Source organism: Saccostrea echinata, unplaced genomic scaffold (genome assembly GCF_033153115.1).
Source record: "Saccostrea echinata isolate AGI-Se365-2 ecotype Australia unplaced genomic scaffold, CSIRO_AGI_Sech_v1 ptg000084l, whole genome shotgun sequence".
NCBI classification, from domain to species: Eukaryota; Metazoa; Mollusca; class Bivalvia; order Ostreida; family Ostreidae; genus Saccostrea; species Saccostrea echinata.
In genome coordinates this window covers 1,131,714-1,153,104 of record NW_026889833.1, presented here as the reverse complement: position 1 = coordinate 1,153,104, position 21,391 = coordinate 1,131,714, and the positions used below count along the sequence as shown (strand labels likewise).

At 34.6% G+C, this 21,391-nt stretch overlaps 1 protein-coding gene across 2 annotated transcripts; it reads left to right on the top strand.

Annotated features, from left to right (window-relative positions):
- The first annotated feature begins 2,408 nt into the window (after positions 1-2,408).
- On the top strand, positions 2,409-21,063 carry LOC133176926 (cyclin-D-binding Myb-like transcription factor 1). 2 transcript variants are annotated; one of them, XM_061311987.1, is made up of 17 exons: positions 2,409-2,494; positions 3,724-4,115; positions 4,408-4,553; positions 5,854-5,977; positions 6,197-6,273; positions 8,110-8,300; positions 8,477-8,586; positions 8,905-8,973; positions 11,129-11,288; positions 12,005-12,073; positions 12,494-12,576; positions 16,002-16,106; positions 16,335-16,495; positions 16,727-16,862; positions 17,703-17,782; positions 17,942-18,089; positions 19,147-21,063. In XM_061311987.1, exons 1-17 carry the CDS (start codon positions 2,409-2,411, stop codon positions 19,269-19,271), a joined length of 2,262 nt encoding a protein of 753 aa, XP_061167971.1. In that variant the 3' UTR covers positions 19,272-21,063. The 2 variants fall into 2 exon arrangements, with proteins under 2 accessions (XP_061167971.1, XP_061167972.1); XM_061311988.1 differs by lacking the exon at positions 2,409-2,494 and adding an exon at positions 2,608-2,656.
- Positions 21,064-21,391: the final 328 nt, after the last annotated feature.

Genomic DNA, 21,391 nt, shown 5'->3' with positions numbered 1-21,391 from the left:
CTGGGATAGGTTTCTGCCTGACTGGGTTAGGTTCTAAACTGACTGTTTTATGATTCTGCCTGAGTGGTTAGGTTCTAAACTGACTGTTTTATGACTCTGCCTGAGTGGATAAGCTTTCTGCCTGAGTGGTTAGGTTCTAAACTGACTGTTTTATGATTCTGCCTGACTGGGTTAGGTTTCTGTCTGACTGGGTTAGGTTCTAAATTGACTGTTTTATGATTCTGCCTGAGTGGTTAGGTTCTAAACTGACTGTTTTATGACTCTGCCTGAGTGGGTAAGGTTTCTACCTGAGTGGTTAGGTTCTAAACTGACTGTTTTATGACTCTGCCTGAGTGGGTAAGGTTTCTGCCTGAGTGGTTAGGTTCTAAACTGACTGTATTATGACTCTGCCTGAGTGGGTAAGGTTTCTGCCCGAGTGGTTAGGTTCTAATTAAACTGACTGTTTTACGATTCTGCCTGAGTGGTTAGGTTCTAAACTGACTGTTTTATGACTCTGCCTGACTGGGTAAGGTTTCTGCCTGAGTGGTTAGGTTCTAAACTGACTGTATTATGACTCTGCCTGAGTGGATAAGGTTTCTGCCTGAGTGGTTAGGTTCTAAACTGACTGTTTTATGATTCTGCCTGACTGGGATAGGTTTCTGCCTGACTGGGTTAGGTTCTAAATTGACTGTTTTATGATTCTGCCTGAGTGGTTAGGTTCTAAACTGACTGTTTTATGACCCTGCCTGAGTGGGTAAGGTTTCTACCTGAGTGGTTAGGTTCTAAACTGACTGTTTTATGACTCTGCCTGAGTGGGTTTGGTTTCTGCCTGACTGGGTTAGGTTCTAAACTGACTGTTTTATGATTCTGCCTGAGTGGTTAGGTTCTAAACTGACTGTTTTATGACTCTGCCTGAGTGGGTTTGGTTTCTGCCTGACTGGGTTAGGTTTTAAACTGACTGTTTTATAAGTCTGCCTGAGTGGGTTAGGTTTCTGCCTGACTGGGTTAGGTTCTAAACTGACAGTTCTATGTTCCTGCCTAGGTTCTTAACTGACTGTTTATGATTCTGCCTTACTGGGTTAGGTTCTTCACTGACTTGTTCATGTTTCTGCCTGACTGGGTTACATTCTAAACTGACTATTTGCAGTTCCTGCATGAGTGGATTAGGTTTCTAATTTGCCTTATTCATAATTTCTGCCCGACTTGGTAAGGTTTCAAACTGAATGTTTTAGGTTCAGTTTTAGGTTTTAAAAGTTACTTGATAATGTTTCTACCTGAGCGGATTATGTTCTTAGCAAATGGTTTTTATTCCTTCCAGACTGGATAAGGATTTAACCAACCTGGGATAGCTATGAAAGTGACCGTTTATGTTCTGCTTAACCGTTACTTTCACTTATATTTTATGTTTATTTCATGTGTAAATCAGATGTACTAGTATTTTTGTTCCGTTTCCTTAATAAATACATGTACAGGGTCGTAGTATATCACGGGGCGGGGAGGGGATACATCCTTTTACTGTTTAAAATGTTCGTTGAAAAGCTGCCTAGCCCACCACTTTTTTTTTGGCAGTATAGGCAAACTAGGCAAATGTGTATGAATAAGTATAAACATTATTTTGCTGTGAAAGAAGACTTAACCTTAACCCCCCCCCCCCCCCCCCACACACACACACACACATACACACAACAAAAGATTTTCGAGTTTGCCCCCCCCCTTCTTTTTTTCTTTTGTTGGTTTGTCAAAGTTATTTTAAGCAAGTTGCCTTTGTTTTCTTCCCCTCCTCCCCTCGTTTTTTTTTCAAAGATGATACAACGTGCCAGAAAGAAACAAATGGACTCCCTTATATACCTGCTTGAAATTGATAACCAAGTTCTAAACTGCCTTTGTTTAGTTTTCGGGGGTGAGATTGGGGTCCTTTGTTGATTGGTGGATGCGGACAGGGTTTTTTTTTTAGCTATTTTAATCCATTCTTTAATATTCTTAATTCCATTCCATTAATTTATATTTGTGCTTTTTTAAAATTATATAAGCAGTTTCCTTACCTAAGTTCAAATAATTGCCTTACTTAATGATACCTAGACTAAAAAGGATTTTACAACATCTATATGAAAAACACATAAACTATTAGGTCATTCAATTCAATCGGGTTAGGCCTTCCCTCTCCAATTACATAATCTAGAGTCATACCGGAATTTGTTTTTCCGAACTGCCTGACTGGTTAAGTAATAGACTCTTCCTTATGTTAATCACTTTATCGCTACATTAATGCGCATCATTACAAAGGGCTTTGGTTTTCTTATTTCAAAAAATAAACCATCGGTTTAAACAAGTCAGAAATTTTCATTTTTAAAAGAAATAAAAAATATGCGTCCAAAGAAGTTTTTCTATTTATTTTTATTGAAATTAGTGGAGCCGAACAGGTACTTTCCATGGTGATATTCATCCGCGAAGAAACACCATCCTGGCACTTGTTCATCCTGGTCCTTGCTGAAACACCCGTACGAAAACAAATCAGGTAGTTTTGGCACGTGGGTTTTGTTTAGTGAGTGAATCAAGTGTGTCCTTGTTGTAATTATCTGCTTAGTGGTCATAGCTAATATTTTTGTAGAATTATATGATAATTTTAATTTTGTATTAATGCTTGGAATGTCAAAATGGCGGCCGAAACGACTTATTGGTAGGTTTGAACATTTTTCATCGAAGGCGGATCAAAAAGTTTTTTATGATAAAGGTGTACAGTGTCAAAGGAAATCCCTATAAATTATGCATCGTTAAAGCTGTATAAACGTACGAGCTAAACGAAAACCACTTACGATGAATTCTGAAAAAAGTGTCTAGAACTTGGGCGTCTGTTGTAGGGAGGTGGTGGGGGTTATAATTGGCAAGCTTTACAACAAATGGAACTAAATTATTGCAAGTGACACGTCTCTAGCTCTTAAACATGCGAACACTTAAAAAAAACCCTTTACCCCTGCACTCTACATGCTCTAGAGAGATGCTCTATCAACTGAGCTATCTGGCCAACAATGATCAAACTTGCCTGACTGCCACATTCCTCCTTTCTTTAAATGTCTGTGGCAGTCAGGCAGGTTCTATCACTTGTTGCCAAATAGCTCAGTTGATAGAACACTTGACAAGTGGTTCATGGGGCCTGGGTCCAAATCCTGATCTGGTATGTCACATTTTTCTCCAGCTCGCTTTTTACTTTTGGTGCCATGAACATGCCCTTGAAGTGACACATGAAAAACCTGCTAGGGAAGAGTATGGTTGGTGTCTTCAGGGGCAGAGATCTTTAAGTATATGCAGGAATTAATAACAGGTGGCCAGATAGCTCAGTTGGTAGAGCAGCTGACCAATGGTTTAGATAGGCCCAAATTTGAATCCTGATCTGGTCCATCACATTTTCTCTCCAAGCCAGTTACATTCTTTATGATTACCCCAAAAGACACCAACCGAGGGTCATCCCTGGCAGGTTTTTCAGCTGTCATTTCAAGACATGGCATAGCAACATACTATTTTCAATAGAGGTTGCTACAGAGTTATGTTGCCTTTCATCATGGCTGTGTAATCATTATCACAAAATTCAGATAAAATTATTCAGTTTGTTATGAAGCAAATTAAGTTACTAGTATAATCATCACATTTCTTTACAAATTTCCAAGCAAGAGTAGCTGTGAAAGGGGGGAGGTGATGTTCCATAGTTTTGAAGCATTTGTTTCATATAAAACTCTTGTTCTCTTGCAGGATGGAATCGGAAGTGTGCCTCACTCCAGTTGATATATCGGAATCAGACTTAGCAAATCTACACCATGGTGAAGTATTGGAAGTAGGATATACAGAAATAGCTCAAAATGAGAATATTATCAAAGAATCAGAGCCTTCAACAAGTTCAACCAGAGAGGAGCAGCATGTCACCATACAGAATGACTTAAAACATGAAGTTAATATCACTAGTGATGTAGTATCTAGCCAGATAACTGACCATAGTGAGCAGAAAATTGATAGAGACACCAATTCTATTGTGGTTCAGATGGATGAAGAAAATGCCAGTGGAGTCTTGCCAGTAGAAAATGTCTTTCAGATGGAGAATGGGCTGGGTGATGGTGGATATATTATTTTGTCTGGCGATGCTGCAGGTATACTTTTAAAGATCACAATATGTATAAAGTTAAAAGAGTTATTTAGAGTTTCCATATACATACAAGCAATCTGATTTTTCTATAAAAATAGATGCAGAGTTTTCAGGCTATAAGATCAATAGATATACACTGTACCGGTAGTGTGAAATTCTATCAGAGAGAAATGAAATAATTTATTTCCTGAGATAGTCATCTTGGTTTTGAAGGCATTTTTTTTGGTAAAATATCTGAAATTAGATTATTGTTAACATCTTTTGAGTTTGTTATAATTAGATTTTGTCATTCTTAGCTTCTCTGGGCATGGAATCTGATGAACCAGATGCAAAGAAGATACGAATTGACGGAGAGTCGTACATCGTGGCAGTCGCAGATGAGGGAAACACAGCAGTCAGCATAAAGCATGAAAAGAGTGCAGCAGAGCAGCAGGTGTACCTGGTAATAGTTTAATAACATACTCAATGACATGTCCCCAAGTAAAGTTCTAGAGATTTATTTTCATTTGAAATATGTGATAAAGATTTGTTCTAGAGTGAATATTTATACATGTATATAAATAAATTTATATAAATTGGATCATTTTTTATGATTTTGGCTCAGATTTGTGGGGAAAAAAAATGTTTATACTACTGAATTTTTATTTATTTATTTTATTTTTTTGTTTGTTAAAATACACTACATGCACTAGGCAGGAAGAAAAGATATCAGTTCGATAGAGAAATCCTGATAAAGATCAATATCTTTGTGTTTATTTAAAGAATTTTAACTGAAAACACTTAAAACTTAAAAAAGGATATTGTACATGTAGGAAGAATGATTAATGCAGATATTGAATGCCCTATTTGTTAAAAGAGCTTTTAAAAAAGTATCAGTATTTGAGATATATATTTCACAAATGTAGATACTGTCTATTTGTGAACATGAAGGCAGTTATAAATTGTAGAATGATCCTCATTCTGTTTGGGTAAAATATGATTTTTTAATTTCAAAATATTGATACCAAGTATTTTATGCTTGAAAAGAATTTTTCAATTTTTATGTGTATTTTGTTAATTTGAATGATGCCTTGAAATTTGAAGCATTTAAATTACTTAAATTACAGAAAGATATTTGGATTATTTCTTTCATTCTGTATTCAACATTTCAGCTGAGCTTCGGAAAAAAAAAAAAATCAGAAAACACTTTATACTAAATCATCAGGAATATAGTCTAACTTTTTTTACAATGAGGAAAAAAGGAGCCACTAAGCCCCAAACAAAAAATTATATTCTAGGAGTGCAACCAGAATGTTGGGGCTGAACATTAAAATGATATTATTAGATAAATGTTCCATATATATTTTGAATTTACTAATGAGCAAGTAAACTTTTTTTTGGTCACTTGGGTGAGTCTTTCTTACCTCTACTTGCCATTGGAGAGTGGGTGAATGCTAATCTGTTCCCACATCCAGTACCCTAAATAATTACTTGCTATCTTCTCATTGCCCTGGAGGACTCACGAGGCCTTTCAACAATTGACCCCACTTGCAATGGTCACTGGCAACAACCTGCACTCCCCTCCAACTGTTCCACCCCAGCTCCTCTCTCTCCCTACTGTGCACATCCAGGTGTTCTTTGGTTTTCCTCACTTTCTTTTTCATCCAAGAGCCCAAGTTAATGCAATTTCAAATAATTGTCTACCTTCCTATACCTGCTTTAGGTTCCTTTTCCATATGTAATTCACAGTCTTGTTTTAACAGGTAACTTCCTCAGTAGCCAGTGGTACTGTGCCCCCACAGAAGACGACCGCTGTCAAACAGAAATCAGACATCAATCAAGCTTGGTTCACAACACGTGATGACAAACAGGCACTCCACAATACAGGTGAATAAGCTAGAAAATGGTCATCCCTGAACAGTAAATCTAAGAAAAACTTATTAAATCTTCAAAAAATGTATAGTTGGCATTCATGATAAAATACAGGATTTTAGCAAAGGCCTTGGACAAATGTAGTTGAAAACTTTGCATTATAAGTTTATAAAAAAACTAATTATTTTATGAATATGTGTATAAAAACGTGTCAAAGTTGAACATTTTTTATAGGAGCCAGCTGGAAACAAGGTCAGTGGACCAATGAAGAGGTGGAGATATTGCAGACCAACATAAATAATTACTGTAAGGTTGGTATTATGATGAGAGTGACATTGCAGTCAAACAGCAGTTTCACAAACTGATCTTAAAACTTCGAGATACATGAACCTGAGAGTTTCAGACATCAAAGTTAAGATTAGTTTTTAGCTCACCTCGACGAAGTCGAGATGAGCTTATGCTATACCCCCGGCGTCGGCGTCGGTGTCGGCGTCGGCGTTAGCGTCGGCGTCCCAGGTTAAAGTTTTAGGAGCAAGTCCCATTCCCAAGTAACTATAAGCCCTACCTGGACCAAACTTGCATGGATGATGCATCTAGGGATGGACACTACCACACTTGCTTCGGATGCTGGATCTGACCTAGATTTTCCAGATGAGTGACCAGGTTAAAGTTTTAGGAGCAGGTCCATTCCCAAGTAACTATAAGCCCTACCTTGACCAAACTTGCATGGATGATGCATCTAGGGATAGACACTACCACACTTGCTTCGGATGCTGGATCTGACCTAGATTTTCCGGATGAGTGACCAGGTTAAAGTTTTAGGAGCAGGTCCATTCCCAAGTAACTATAAGCCCTACCCGGACCAAACTTGCATGGATGATGCATCTAGGGATGGACATTACCACACTTGCTTCGGATGCTGGATCTGATCTAGATTTTCCAGATGAGTGACCAGGTTAAAGTTTTAGGAGCAGGTCCATTCCCAAGTAACTATAAGCCCTACCTGGACCAAACTTGCATGGATGATGCATCTAGGGATGGACATGGCCACACTTACTTCGGATGCTGGATCTGACCTAGATTTTCCGGATGAGTGACCAGGTTAAAGTTTAAGGAGCAGGTCCATTCCCAAGTAACTATAAGCCCTACCTTGACCAAACTTGCATGGATGATGTATCTAGGGATGGACATGGCCACACTTGCTTCGGATGCTGGATCTGATCTAGATTTTCCAGATGAGTGACCAGGTTAAAGTTTTAGGAGCAGGTCCATTCCCAAGTAACTATAAGCCCTACCCGGACCAAACTTGCATGGATGATGCATCCAGGGATGGACACTACCACACTTGCTTCGGATGCTGGATCTGACCTAGATTTTCCACATGTGAGACCAGGTTTAGATTTAGGAGTAGTCTCGTTTCCAAGTAACTATAAGCCCTACCTGGACCAAACTTTCATGGATGATGCATCTAGGGATGTACACTAACCAACCTGCTTCGAATGCTGGATCTGACCTAGATTTTCCACATGAGTGAATTTTAGCCATATTTTTACCAAATTAGCATGGATGATGTATCTAGGGATGGACACTTCCAGACTTGCCTTGGATTCTGAATCTGATGTACATTTTCCAGATGAGTGACCAGGGTAATTTTTTGGAGTAGCTATATAATATTATGGCCTGTTATGATTAAACTTGCATAGATGGTGCATCTAAGAATGAAAACTTCCAGACTTGCTTTGGATGTTGGAAGTGACCAAAATTTTCTTGATTACTAAACAGGTCAAAAGTTTTTTGAGCAGGTCTATAATTAAATCAAACTTGCATGGACATTGATCTTGGGATGTACCCTAACTAGAAAAAAAATATGATGTGAAATTTGCTTTACATGTAGATAACATTCGTCGAGGTGAGCTTCGTAATCTTTGATTACCTATGTTTGTATTAGGGATGCTCACTGCCTGAGTCTATGATGTTCCTTTCTTAAGTATTCAATATAAATAATCAAAATACTGAAGTTGAATTGTATTTGTATCACTAGTTCTTTATAAAATGTATCAAAAGTAAATTTTTTTAAAAAAGAAATGATAGTATATTTGTAATTTGATCCTGATTAGCATTAACCCTCTATCAATGGGCTTTTTCAGGAGCATAACATTGCTGACCCAACAGAAATTATATTTGAAATGTCTAAAGATGAGCGGAAAAACTTCTACCGCACGGTTGCTAAAGGTTTGATGAGACCCCTGTTTTCTGTGTACAGAAGGGTGACCAGAATGTATGACCAGAAAAATTATATGGGAAAATACACCCTGGAGGAAATCACCCTGCTCAAAGAGTGAGTATCTTAAAGCTTAAAAAATATCGGTAAAATACATGCACAATGATAAACTCAAGAAAATACTTATCGGTAAATGTCATGAAATCAGATTTTTTTTTTCTTCAAATGGGTGTCAATAAATTGTGCATTACTTCTTGTACATGCTTTAATGCTAATATAAATTTGCATTTCAGATTGCGTAAGATGTATGGTAATGATTGGGCCACCATCGGTCAGGCCTTAGGAAGAAGTGCATCCTCAGTGAAGGATAAATGTCGTTTGATGAAAGACTCATGCAACTCAGGTAATACTGTTAAAAAAAAATCACTTTTATTCAATAATTAAATTACAGTATTTTACTGTTGAAAATGTGTAAAGTCATAAGTACATTATACACAAATAATAAAAATTTAAAACAAATACATGTACATAAACATGGTCTTTTGATCCTGAATAATGATTGATAAAAGTATAAACAAAGTAGATTGTACATCACTTATCATGATACTCAAACTATTGATCTTTTTTTCTCTCATTATTTATCAAATTTTGTCATCTTTTGGTTTGTTGTAAGTTTCCTAATCTTAGCTGTATGATACATGTACTTGAATTACTGCTACAGGGAAATGGCTACCAGAAGAAGAAAGAAGATTATGTGATGCTGTGTATGAGTTAACAGGAGCCAAACAAGGTCAGATAGTAACGTTGTACCAAGTCACGTAAATATTACAAAAATGGGGGTAAAATTCTAGAAAAAAGAGTGGTATACTTAACAATTTAGTATAAGAATAAAGAAACTATAATTGAAAAATTCAAGGAGAGTGTAATTAATTGTACATATTTACATGTGTAACAGGAAAGGAGAAAATATGTGGCTGAACCGGGAATCGAACCTGTGACCCCTGCTCATTAGTCAAGTGCTCTACTGACTGAGCTACCCCGGCCCATATCCACGGCAGGGATGGGCACGATTACTGAAAAATGTAATCGATTAATAATCGATTACTTAGAGGAATTTTGTGTAATCGATTATTAATCGATTACACTCATATTTGTCCCGTAATCGATTGTAATCGATTACTTTGGAAGATGTAATCGATTAATAATCAATTACTTCCAAGTTTTTATCTCTTCAAATATCAGAGCAATATTTAAATGGTAAATGTTGATGTTATCCACTGAAGTTTGAATGTGTTCCTGCAGTTTTAGTGCAGATTCTTTTAAGGTTTTATTCTGGCCAACATTCTCACTAAATGCCCAAATGAGGGATTCTCTACTTATAGTGGAGACATGATTCCTACAATAAAATATGCCAAGGAATTAATTATTCCTTTCAACTTTAGATCTGAACCTCAATATTTATTGACTTGTTGAAAAAATTATTTAATATTTTATTGTGAATTACTACATTAGAAGTATTTGGGCTGCCCGTATGTTGACAGTACACATTAAACATTCCTGTACGTGTCTTTTTTCAAAAAATAAGTAAATTAGAATGAGCTCTTAGTAATAAACATGTAAATTAAATGTGTCCTTAAGTAATTTAACTAATATATGTAGCACAATTTCATTCTGTATTGAAATAAGTGTTTTGAGAGCTATTAATTGTTTTAATAATACTGTTTGTCTTCAACGGAATGAAAGTTAAACACTAGGTAGTTCACAGTTTACACCTCATTATCTGCAATCAGGGATATGTCTTAGTCGATTAATTAGCCAATTAAGATAAGCCAACACAGTGACACTTACTCCCTCTCTTACAGACACTTATAACCTAGCTCTCGCTGATATAAAAGCAACCTTACAATTTTAAATGAAAACATGAGAGTGATTTTGCAATAAATTTTAAAGTTACTGAAACACAAGCTTGAAGTTGTTTAAACATTTTCAGATATGAATAAGTATTTCCATCTTCTTTTTTTTCGAGTACAATGTAGTTTATTTACCAAATTATTTATATTTTATACAGCACTTAAATCTGTTTTTGTTATTTATAATTTTCTATTACAAGACGAAGTTTTTCAACATCTGAAATATGAAAAAGGACATGCAGCAAGAGGACAGTGGGTCAAATGTAAAATGCACATGAAAAATCTGTATATTTTATTAATAAATGGTTGAAATACACTTCTGAATTATTTAATACTAGACCAGTAGGTCTATAATGCAAATTTTATTGAGAACATGATTAAACTTGTGATAAAAAAAGTTAGGAAATCCAAACATTACACAAGGTGGTTTATATTTGATATTTATGTGTGACTGACTGGAAATAATTCTTCAAAATAACATCCATTTATGCATAAAATAATCGAAAGTAATCGAAAAAGTAATTATAATTACATTGAAAATTTTAGCTGTAATCGATTAAATTACGATTACAAGTAATCGAAAATCTCTTTGATTACAGATTACTGTCGATTACTTGAAAAACAGTAATCATTACAATCGATTACGATTACTCGATTACGATTACCCCATCCCTGATCCACGGCCCAAACCATTACATTCCTCCCTCCTTAAATTGTCTTCGCCCTCCAAGACACAACCCAAGTTCTTATTTGCCCCTGGCAGGACTTTCACCTGCAAGTCCGGGGGGGAGGGGGGGGGGTGTCAGCGGCACCAAATCTTTAACAGGAAAGGAGAAAATGTATGGCTGGACTGAGAATCCAACCCGGGACCCCTGCATCACTAGTCAGGTGCTCTACCAACCGAGCTATCCAGGCTGATATCCACAGCCCAAACCATTACACATGTACACTCAATTATCGTGCAATGAAACTTGGACTTATTCTGTTTTCCAACATTTTAAATTCACAATTGTATGGTTTTTCTTTCTTTCCCAGGTGAAAGTGTAACCTCAGGTCTTTCATGGTCCAATGTGGCAGAGAAAGTTGCCACAAGGTCAGAAAAGCAGTGTAGAACAAAATGGCTGAACTACATGAACTGGAAACAAAAGGGAGGCACAGAGTGGACACGGGAGGATGACATGAACCTCATCATGAGGTGATTGATATTGTCTTTTAGGATTGAAAGAATACTCGGCTTTTATTCTTACAAGTGCTTATGTTTGGTTCAAAATTAGTCGAAAAGTGCATAGAAAAGAAAATAAATTGTTCTTTTTTTATGTACATTGTATCTATGTATGAAGAAGCATGGAGCTTGCATTTGAATTTGTTAAGAGGGCTTTCAAAATGATTAGAAACAGGTGGTACTTTTAACAAAATAGGAGGTACCTTGTGGAAGCAATTTTAAATGGATATGTTATCAAATTTTTCTGTAAGGAATATTTTAGGTGGCACAATCAGGATTTCAGCTGGGTAAAGTACCAGTGCTGGGTACTGGCAGATTTTGAAGGGTCTTTTAGATATAGCAAATTCTGATTGGCATTTATAGGACACTATAAGCTATATTTTTTTCATAAAAAAACTGAAGTCGGTATGAGAGTTTGGAACTCATGCTAAAGAGAAGGCAGTGATAATCATTTTCTTGTTCAGATTAATGTCATTAGTTAACGAAGCAGGACTGGCTGAAAACTTGAAGATATCCCTGTGTTCAAAATAACAAAGTTGAAACTTGAACTTCAACTGTAGGTTAGACTGAGATCTCACTTGACATACATGTACATGTATATATGCATTTACATGTAAGGTACCTAAATTTATCTTTAGTTTCAATAAGAGCTGTAAAATAAATTGAATGTGTCTGTTTCTTTTCTTCAGAATTTCTAATCTTGGTGTTGCCAATGACACAGAGATTGACTGGAAAGAACTGGCGGATAACTGGCCCAGGTAAAAAGAAAATACATTACATGTATCACTTGCATGTATTTTTGTACAGTCCAGGTCTGACAACTTCAGACTTGCATTTTGTTTAACTATTTAATGTGCAAAATAAAATTGTATCCATAAGGCATTTATTGCGAAATCTGGGATTTGAAAATCTTGGAATATGCTTGCTTATCTGCCCTCACTTTTGAAATATGCATATTTTGAGATTAAAAATTCAGACTTTGAAAAGTGCACTAAATTGCCACTCATCTGTAATCAAAGTATTTTCTGTCATTATTAATAAAAAAAAGTTGTAAATGTATGTATTTCATTGTACATGTAGGTTCTTTAACTACCATTAAAGCATACCTGGTACTTTCATAATCAGCACGTATGTAGAAGAGTACATGTGTTACCCTCATTTCTCCTTTTACTTTGTAGTGTAAGATCACCACAGTGGTTGCGAGGAAAATGGTGGTCCCTTAAACGTAACTATCGCCACTATCAGTCAATGCCATTTCAAGGTAATTTGGTGTCTGGTGTATTTATTTTTATACGCCCGTCTTTAGACGGGACGTATTATATTATGGCGTTCATGTCCGTCCGTCTGTCTGTATGTTAGCTTTTCTCGTGTCCGGCTCATAACTTTAATACTATTAGGCCTAGGATTATCAAACTTTTTCAGCTGATACTTCTTGGGTAGAAGGTGTGTTGCGCACTAAAAGTAGGTCGTTCTGACCTTTAATTAAGATGCTATGGCCAAATATGGAAAAATCCTGTCCACCTCATAACTAGAAAACTATTGGACTTAGAATCCAAGTTTATGCATCTTAGGTAGAAGGTGTGTCGCGACCTATTTCAAGGTCACTGTGACCTTTAATTTAACTGAAATTTTTAAAAAAAAACTGTCTTTTTACTATTAAATTACACAATCCCAAAAAATGTGAAAGTGTTGCAGTATCCTTATTAAAAAAATGTTAAAATCAAGAAAATACTTATTTTTTTCATTATATACTTTACAGCAATCTATAACAAATATAATGTTACAAGAGAAATTCCACCTCTCCCATGGGTGTAATTATCAAGCACTGGTCAAGGAGAATTTTGTTAACAGAAAATTGCATGTCAAATTAAAGAGAAATTAATGAGTTTAGTATGAGGAGCTAACTGGTAGAGCATCTCTGATCAAGCAGGTGTTATCTATATCTCTTGGGAATTGGGCAGAGGAATCAGCCATGTTGGATTAAATAGTTTTTGTGGGCTAGCCTAACTTTTAAAATGAATTTAGTGAAAAGTAATTAAAACTAATTTGATATTGTATAATAAACTCATTTGATATCGTACGTATCATAAACTAATTAATTAAAACTAATTATACTGGGGGGGGGGGGTGTATGATATTGGAATATGAATTAGCATGCCCGTCGTCCATATGAATTGCAGCTTTAAACCACTCTGACATTGAATCTAAAAAAAAAAAACAACAAGTATTAAAAAAAAAAGTTTTAATTATGGTAGATAGTCCCTACAAATCTAAGAGTCAAGCAGAAACCTTATTAAAAATGTTGCATCAAAATTACAATTTTTTTTTTCTTTTTATAAATCTTTGTAACAAATTGAAAAAAAAAAATCTTCGTTTTCAAATTTAAATTCAGAATAACATAAATATGCATTTTAATTGCAATACAAAGCAGATAGCACAGATCCATTCATCCCTTGGGAGTAATGAGTGGACATGCATCCAGTTAAAGATTAATTAATGAGTTCAGTGTAGGAAGGCTAGCTGTCTCAATCATTTCAGTTAGAGGATCTCTGATCAAGCAGCTCTTATCTGTATCCTCTGGGAATTAGACAGAAGAACTGCTGGTCAGTTTATAGCATATGTCATTTGATGGCCAGTCTTTTATTTTAAAATAATAATATAGATTAAGTTGTTAAGACTAAATTGATATTGTTTAATATGATATTCTTATTTGATTTTTTGAAAATATCAACTAGTAAATTTCAGAGCATCATGTCTCACAAATATGAAAGATGTGTGTGTGTGTGTGTGTCACTGTGTGTGTGTGTGGGGGGGGGGGGGGGGGCTGCAGATGGGCATTTGTCAAGCTCTAACACTACCAGTTGAGGATCTATAATGTAATATTTGTTATAATGCCTACACCACAGGAAATGTATAAACAAAAATTATAAGAAATGGACAAATCTTGGAAATCCTTGTATCAAGGTTGACTTGATTTTCTTGCACTCTAAACTGTTTGTGATAATTGAACAATATTTGACGGGCGTATCATGCTTCGGCGGGGCACTTTATTTCCATGGTCAAATTTGAATTCTTAAAAATATTTTATTCAATTTAGTCAACCCTTAAAAACTATTTTAAAAGTCAATATACATTAATGCTCCTAATTCAAGTTTAATCAAGAAAAGAGTATTTGAACCTGAATTATTATGCTGGACAACCCAGCATTGTCAAGAAATTTTTTGGAAAATAAGAAAAAAAACAAGCGTACAGAGTGAGGTTACCTTTTTTGCAAAAAATATAAAGATGGAGATGAATGCTGAAGTTTCAGTTTTTATTCTGCTAATTTGGGACAAAGTAGAGATATCTAATAAAGCTATATGCTGAAGTAAAAAAAAAAAAATGCTTCATATATATATATATATATATATATATATATATATATATATATATATATATATATATATATATATATATATAAGGGATGTCAAATCGGTCAATTTTTGATAATCGGTTACTCGGACGTTTTTCCGATCGAGTACCCGGGTACTCGGTAAAAATGAAAATACAAGACAATGTGTTAATTTTCTTGAGCCCGGTTAAGCTCTGTTAAATCCCAAAGCTGTTTTATCATGTTTATAAATGTATATAAACAACTGAGTGAAAGGCAAGTGATTTTTTGGTACCAAATTTATTTATCAAATAAACTCAAAAGACACAATTAATACATTAAAAAAAAATGGTTTACATTTCTTGTTTAGGATCTATTTCATCAACGCAAAAGGACAATCTGTAACGCAGTTTTGTGATGTTAGACAAAGGAAAGAGAAGGAAAAGACATTGTTGGGATCGCTAATCTAATATTATTCCATAATTTGGTTGTTTCCCACTAAACCTACTACGCAAACTGACTTTCAAATTTTTTAAAATCTTTAAGTTATTTCTAAATATTTCATCACTTTTGAAGTGGGTAGCGGTATTTCTATGCATGTCTGATTTCGCTACCGTATATTAATTAAATAATTTAAAAACGATTTGAATATAATAGACCATACTTAAACAAGGTTTACTGAAAACAATCTTTGAAGCCATCCAAAAATTAAGGACCACAATAGGTGTCATTAGGTGAGAAAAGCTGAGTACCAGATGATTGGTCATTAATTACTGTATATACACAGCCACAGGCGATAATGGGTGTTTTACAGGTGTAGATGACGACACGCTAATTACCGTATGAATATTTAATAATTTTTTGATAAGTTTTTGATAAAAATATGTACTTTGAAATAAGAAAAAAATATATTTCCGAGTAACCGAGTACCATTTTTAGTATTCGATACTCGGACGTTCGATCGAGTACCCGGTTAACCGGGTACTCGTTGACATCCCTAATATATATATATATATATATATATTGTGATGTAGCACAGATATTGTAGAGTTGAAATTGCACAAGGGTTCAATATAGAAGATAATCATATAGGGTCAAATCTTGTTATCTGAGCAGAGAAAAGCTCTGAGATACCTGAGGATTTGAGATATTAAGGTTTAAATACATGTACATAAAAAAAGAATTATAACTTCCAGCTCACTACAACATATCCATGGTATTCGAGAAAGAAATATTTGAGATACCTAAGTCTCTCTGTACTTACAAAATAACATGGATAAAAAAAGTGACATCTTGCTTATTTTCATCTCTGTCAGAATTACTTGAACACCTGAAGACCAACCATGTTGGAAATGTTCGAATGAAGAACCAGATGAAAGTTTCTGCAGAAATGGTAGCCATGCCAGTAACTCTTCAGACAGGTGAATGTCTTCTGAGATTGATTTGTTCAATTTTTAATGTCACCAACAAATGTAAAATCTTTTTAATGATTTAAAAGAAAACGGTGATTATGAATGTTTTGAGTGTAAGCTAGTTGCTCTTTTTCTGTTTATTGCTGTCTTATTTAATCCAATAACAATTCTAAGATCAGTAACAATGATAAAACTACTACTGGTATTTGTGATTAAGTGTTCCGTTCTGATTTTCAGGTGCTGATGGTTCCTCCACAAGTGAAGCTCTACAGACCTATGAAATTCTCCATCAAACCAGTTCTGGGGCTTTCTTGATCACACAGCCCAACACTAACCCTGCCATTACAATTAATGGTTCTCCAGTCACAACAGATCATATTATTGTACATACATTGCCAGTAGGTTTATTGGAGTATTGAAGTAGTGCTTGTTTGTCTGAATTGTAGAAACAAAACCTTGCAGTTATAGTTTATTTTTAACAAAATGCATTTATTTAATAATTTGTTTTTGGTCACTTGTCGATAATAAAACTTATTTTTGTAATTGCCTTAAAACAGAAAACTGATGATACATGTGTGTGGATATGGTCATTATGTAGATCTCAGCATTATTAATGTTTTCTGTTGTAGAATTCAACTGCTTTACAGGGGCAGGAGAATCTGGCAGTACAGATGAACCCAGTCATACTCAACTCAGCCTCAGACAGTCTCAGTCTCGACTCTACAGAAATCTCACTACAGAGTTCTACCACCAGTACTGACCAGGGTGATTTTTTCTGCTATACTCTCAGAAAATCTTTCACTGATCTTGGTTAAAAATCCTGTTTTTTGGTTCCAATATTGTACTTATCAAAGTGATATGTCTATTGTTCATGAAATATTGTAAATACACCGACATTTAATACATGAAAATCAACAAGGCTTATTTTCAATAATTCACCAAAACATGTAAATACTGCTATGGTTTCATTAAAGTATTATTTTAGTAAATAATCTTTTGTCCCTTCTAATACCAGTTATGTGTTCATTTTCAAGTTAATATTGCCACATGTTTAAATTCTTAGGTACATTATACAGCAAAAACAGCAAGCACAATTACAGAGTTATTAAAAGTATATACTGAAGCAAATAAAAAATGACTTTGGACCCCCCCCCCCCCCCCCCTTTTTTTTTTGCTTGTCAAGAAATTTTTGGGTTGGAAATTTTTTTTGACTGGGCTGGACCCCCCAGATCCCCCACCCTCCCCCACACTCAAAAAAATTCTTGGATCCGCGCCTGATTTACATCCAAATACTGTAGCAAGAAGGGAAACCTCAGTAAATATAAGATTTATGGTAATGGGAAAATAATGGTGTCTTATCATGGCATCCAAGTTGTCAGCAGCAAAGTTGGTGAGAAGCAGCAAAGTTGGTGGCAAAATGTTGTTAAACAACACTCACTGGTTGTACTATAAGGAGTTAGGTCCCTTGGTGATTTGTTTGTGCATTGTTTTGGACTGCTTCAGCAATAAATTAATCTGCAAAGAACTGATTTGATGAAACTCATAATAAATCTATTAAAAAATCTTAAAAATCTAAATATATTTTATTGTCTTTTTTTTCTTCAGATATAACAGAACAGATGATAACTCCCACCCCTGAGATGGACACACAGACAGAAATTTCCTCCACACCATTTGAACATGAGGTAACAAACTTACTACAGAGAAATGTGAATTGCAGCTTAAAATTGAGTCATTTAAACTTAAAAAAAAAATTACCAATCATTAAAAAAACAATTTTGTTTTAAGGGAGGTAATACTTACTGTATATGTAATGCATGCTTAAATTTTCTCATTTGGAACAGACCATTGCTTCCTCTGTGATAGAAGGAGACCAGGAGAACAGTCAGTCCCAGATTGTGATTTCATCAGAGAATGACCAAGGAAACTACAAGTTAGTGATGGTCACAACAGGGAACGATAGCAGCACAGAGTACATGTTCTCACAGTCAGGTAATTCTGATGGTCTGACACCAGTTAGGTAGTTAAGGTGGTCTGATAACAGTCGTGATTAAGGTGGTCTGACACCAGTCAGGTAATTAAGGCGGTCTGACATCAGTCAGGTAATTAAGGTGGTCTGACACCAGTCAGGTAATTATGGTGGTCTGATAACAGTCAGGTGATTATGGTGATCTGACAACAGTGAAGTAATTAAGGTGGTCTGACACCAGTCAGGTAATTATGGTGGTCTGACAAGAGTCAGGCAATTATGGTGGTCTGACAAGAGTAAGTTAATTAAGGTGGTCGGATAATGTTCAGGTATTTATGGCGGTCTTATAACAGTCAGGTAATTAAGGTGGTCTCATAATGGTCAGGTATTTATGGTGGTCTTATAACAGTCAAGTAATTATGGTGTTCTAATAACGGTCAGGAAATTATGTTGGTCTGACAATGGTCTGGTAATTATGGTGGTCTGAAAACAGGTAGGTAATTAAGGTGGTCTTATAACATTAAAAGCATGACAGTTATGGAGATTGGATAGCTTTTGCAGAAGCTAAGTTTTCTTGAACTGAAGAGTTTAAGCTTAAACATTCTTTACAGTACTAGCATATAAAATAAAATTAACATTTTGAAGTGGGAATGCTGTAGGATATACCTTATTAGTTTGAACATTTATTAAGAAAGTTGTTTGCCATGAAGGCTAGCATGCCATGTTTTAAAGACTTGGCAAATGGAACATGGAGTTACATTTAATATTTTCGGAGTGCTGGCTATTAAATTTTGGCAGTTATAATATTCAGTCTAACTTTCAGTCTGAGAAAGGACAGTTATATTAAGAAGTAGCAATTTATCTTATCTTTAAATCTGAGAAAGGACAGTTATATTAAGAAGTAGCAATTTATCTTATCTTTCAGAATCTGTACAATGTGAACCTAGCAGCATCAGTTATTTAAACTTGGCTTTGAAAGTGTTTGTACACTAGCTCAAGTCCATTAAGATAAAGAAAACGTTCATTCAGCTAATTTCTGTACACATTAATCTTAATACATTTTGCATGGCTATTTTACAGATCCAATGCTTCCTTCAGGGGAGACTGACCTGATTGGAAACCCCTCGGATGTGGATTCTGACAAAGTACAAAGCCAGGTCAGCCTGGATATTTCTAGTCCAGACATCACAGCCTCTTCTACCTAATTCCAGCAGATTTAATCTACACACATACACTGTGTACCAGAGAAAAGTCTGTTATCTTTATAAGAACTTCTAATTTTCTAACTGTAATATACAAAGGTATGAAGTATGGATGTATTATTATACCTTAGAGGAATAACATTCATTTTGAGCATGAAGTTGAGAAATGTTATATTTTGATTTATGTACAAGGGATGAAATACTAATTTTTTCAGATTATGTATAGAATTATTGTTACTGGTTTCATTTCTTCTTGCATGAAATTCTTTTCATGAAGAAATGATATTCAAAGTTGAATTTCCCAAAACTTACACTAAGTCTGTTATTATGTCTTAATACTAGTGTCAGCATAAGTTTTGCCTGTTACATGTATGTTAACAGACCTAAGATACACATTAAATGATTTTCACTGTGATATATTAAATTTCTCTGGTTGGAATAATTAACAATACTTAAATAATGCAACAGTATAAACTTGAAAGCAGAGAAATTGTATGATATTCAAACTTTTTTCCATTTCTAGTTATTTTTGAAACAATTTCCTGTACATCAACTGAACATTTTAAAGTAAAAAAATATTTCTGTATCAGTAATACATGTATTTTCTGAAGACAAATAATTCATATATACTTTGTGTGAGACTTCCTCCTCGTGTGAAAATTTAGGAGAAACTCTGACAAGTAGGATAACTCCTGATAAATATTACATTATCTGTGATAAATATTGATATACTTCACAGCTTAATAGAACTGCTAAATATGAGCAAGTTTTGAAAAATATCTCTCTGTTCAAAAAGTGTTGTTTTCTTACTCTGTGCTAAAACTTGCAGTCTGCAGTACATATAACTCCAAAGATAGCATTGAAAGCATACTTTTTGTACATTTCATGTTTCATATAAAAGGGAGATTTATGAGAATTCATTGATCAGTTTTTCATGTATTTGTTCCCTGTTTATATTTATCCTGTTATTGTTTTTGAATATTTCCTTTCTATATAAGGTAATAAAAATATATGTTTGATGCTGTGATTTTCAACCAATGCCAGACATTTGTAGCATTATGGGCAAATTTTCTAGCATACTCTTCTCAATTTTGTTTTTGTATATTTAGGGTCCTCCACACCCCGTGACTTGTGACGTATATCGAGAAAAAATACTTTTACTTCCGATTTAATATAGTTTGTGCACTGACGATTTGACTGGCACCGCCTGTAAGAGAGTCTTATAAACGCTTTAGATATAAAGGTTTTGTCAAAGGAAGAGTATGCAGTCAACCGAGAGCGATACCCTGATCATAAACAATGAACACATGGCATGATCACGGCGTGACCGAAAGAAAAAGTGTCGATTTTTTCAATAAAAAACAGCAGACGTTTGAGTTTTTGTAGCGTAATGATTCGTAAATAACAGGTATATCTACTCGAAAATGTTTAAGTTTATTTATACTTTTAGGCTGATAAATACATTGCGATATCGCCAACGCGCCAACAAGGTCTTTAACAGACTGTTGTGAAAATTTGATATTTTTGCACTCTAATTTGTGCGGTTCAATAATACCCATCTCATTGTGTGTTTAGAAATATTGATAAATAGTGTTCATTTCTAGTTTTGCTCATTTATATCTGTCCTGTTCAGTTGTGGATAATGAGTTACTGAGTAAATGTATGATGACGTATGCGGAGACTTACCAAAGTGTTTGAATCCTGGGTAACAGGAAAGATAACTCTAAATAGGAACTTTGATACCACAGATTTTGAAAATATTTTTTCTAAGTCAATAAATTTGATTTTAATTCAATTTTTTTGTTGTAATTAAATTCATTAATGTTTATTCTATACTACCAGGAGTCTCCCATAATTTTTTCTCCATGTATTTTAGAGTAAATGAGTTATATTTATTTTTTATAACTTTTATTAATTTTTAAAAAAATATGTTTAATGATAAAATTAAGTTTTCGTTGTTGTTTTCTGGGTTTAATAAATAAATATATTCCAGGAAAACACAAAACTTGTGCTAATTATCAAAACTCTGTAGGGAAAAATTTTTAAAACTTATGAAATTAAATTTTTAAAAAAACAGTATAAATTATATTTCAATACTTAGTCAGTTTTTAAAGGTTGATATG

Excerpts from the sequence above, each read along its gene's own strand:
- LOC133176926 (XM_061311987.1), top strand. The coding sequence starts at position 2,409 with ATGGTGATATTCATCCGCGAAGAAACACCATCCTGGCACTTGTTCATC. Across the intron at positions 4,554-5,853 it reads CAGAGCAGCAGGTGTACCTG|GTAACTTCCTCAGTAGCCAG; the intron begins GTAATAGTTTAA and ends TTGTTTTAACAG. Across the intron at positions 8,301-8,476 it reads GAAATCACCCTGCTCAAAGA|ATTGCGTAAGATGTATGGTA; the intron begins GTGAGTATCTTA and ends TTTGCATTTCAG.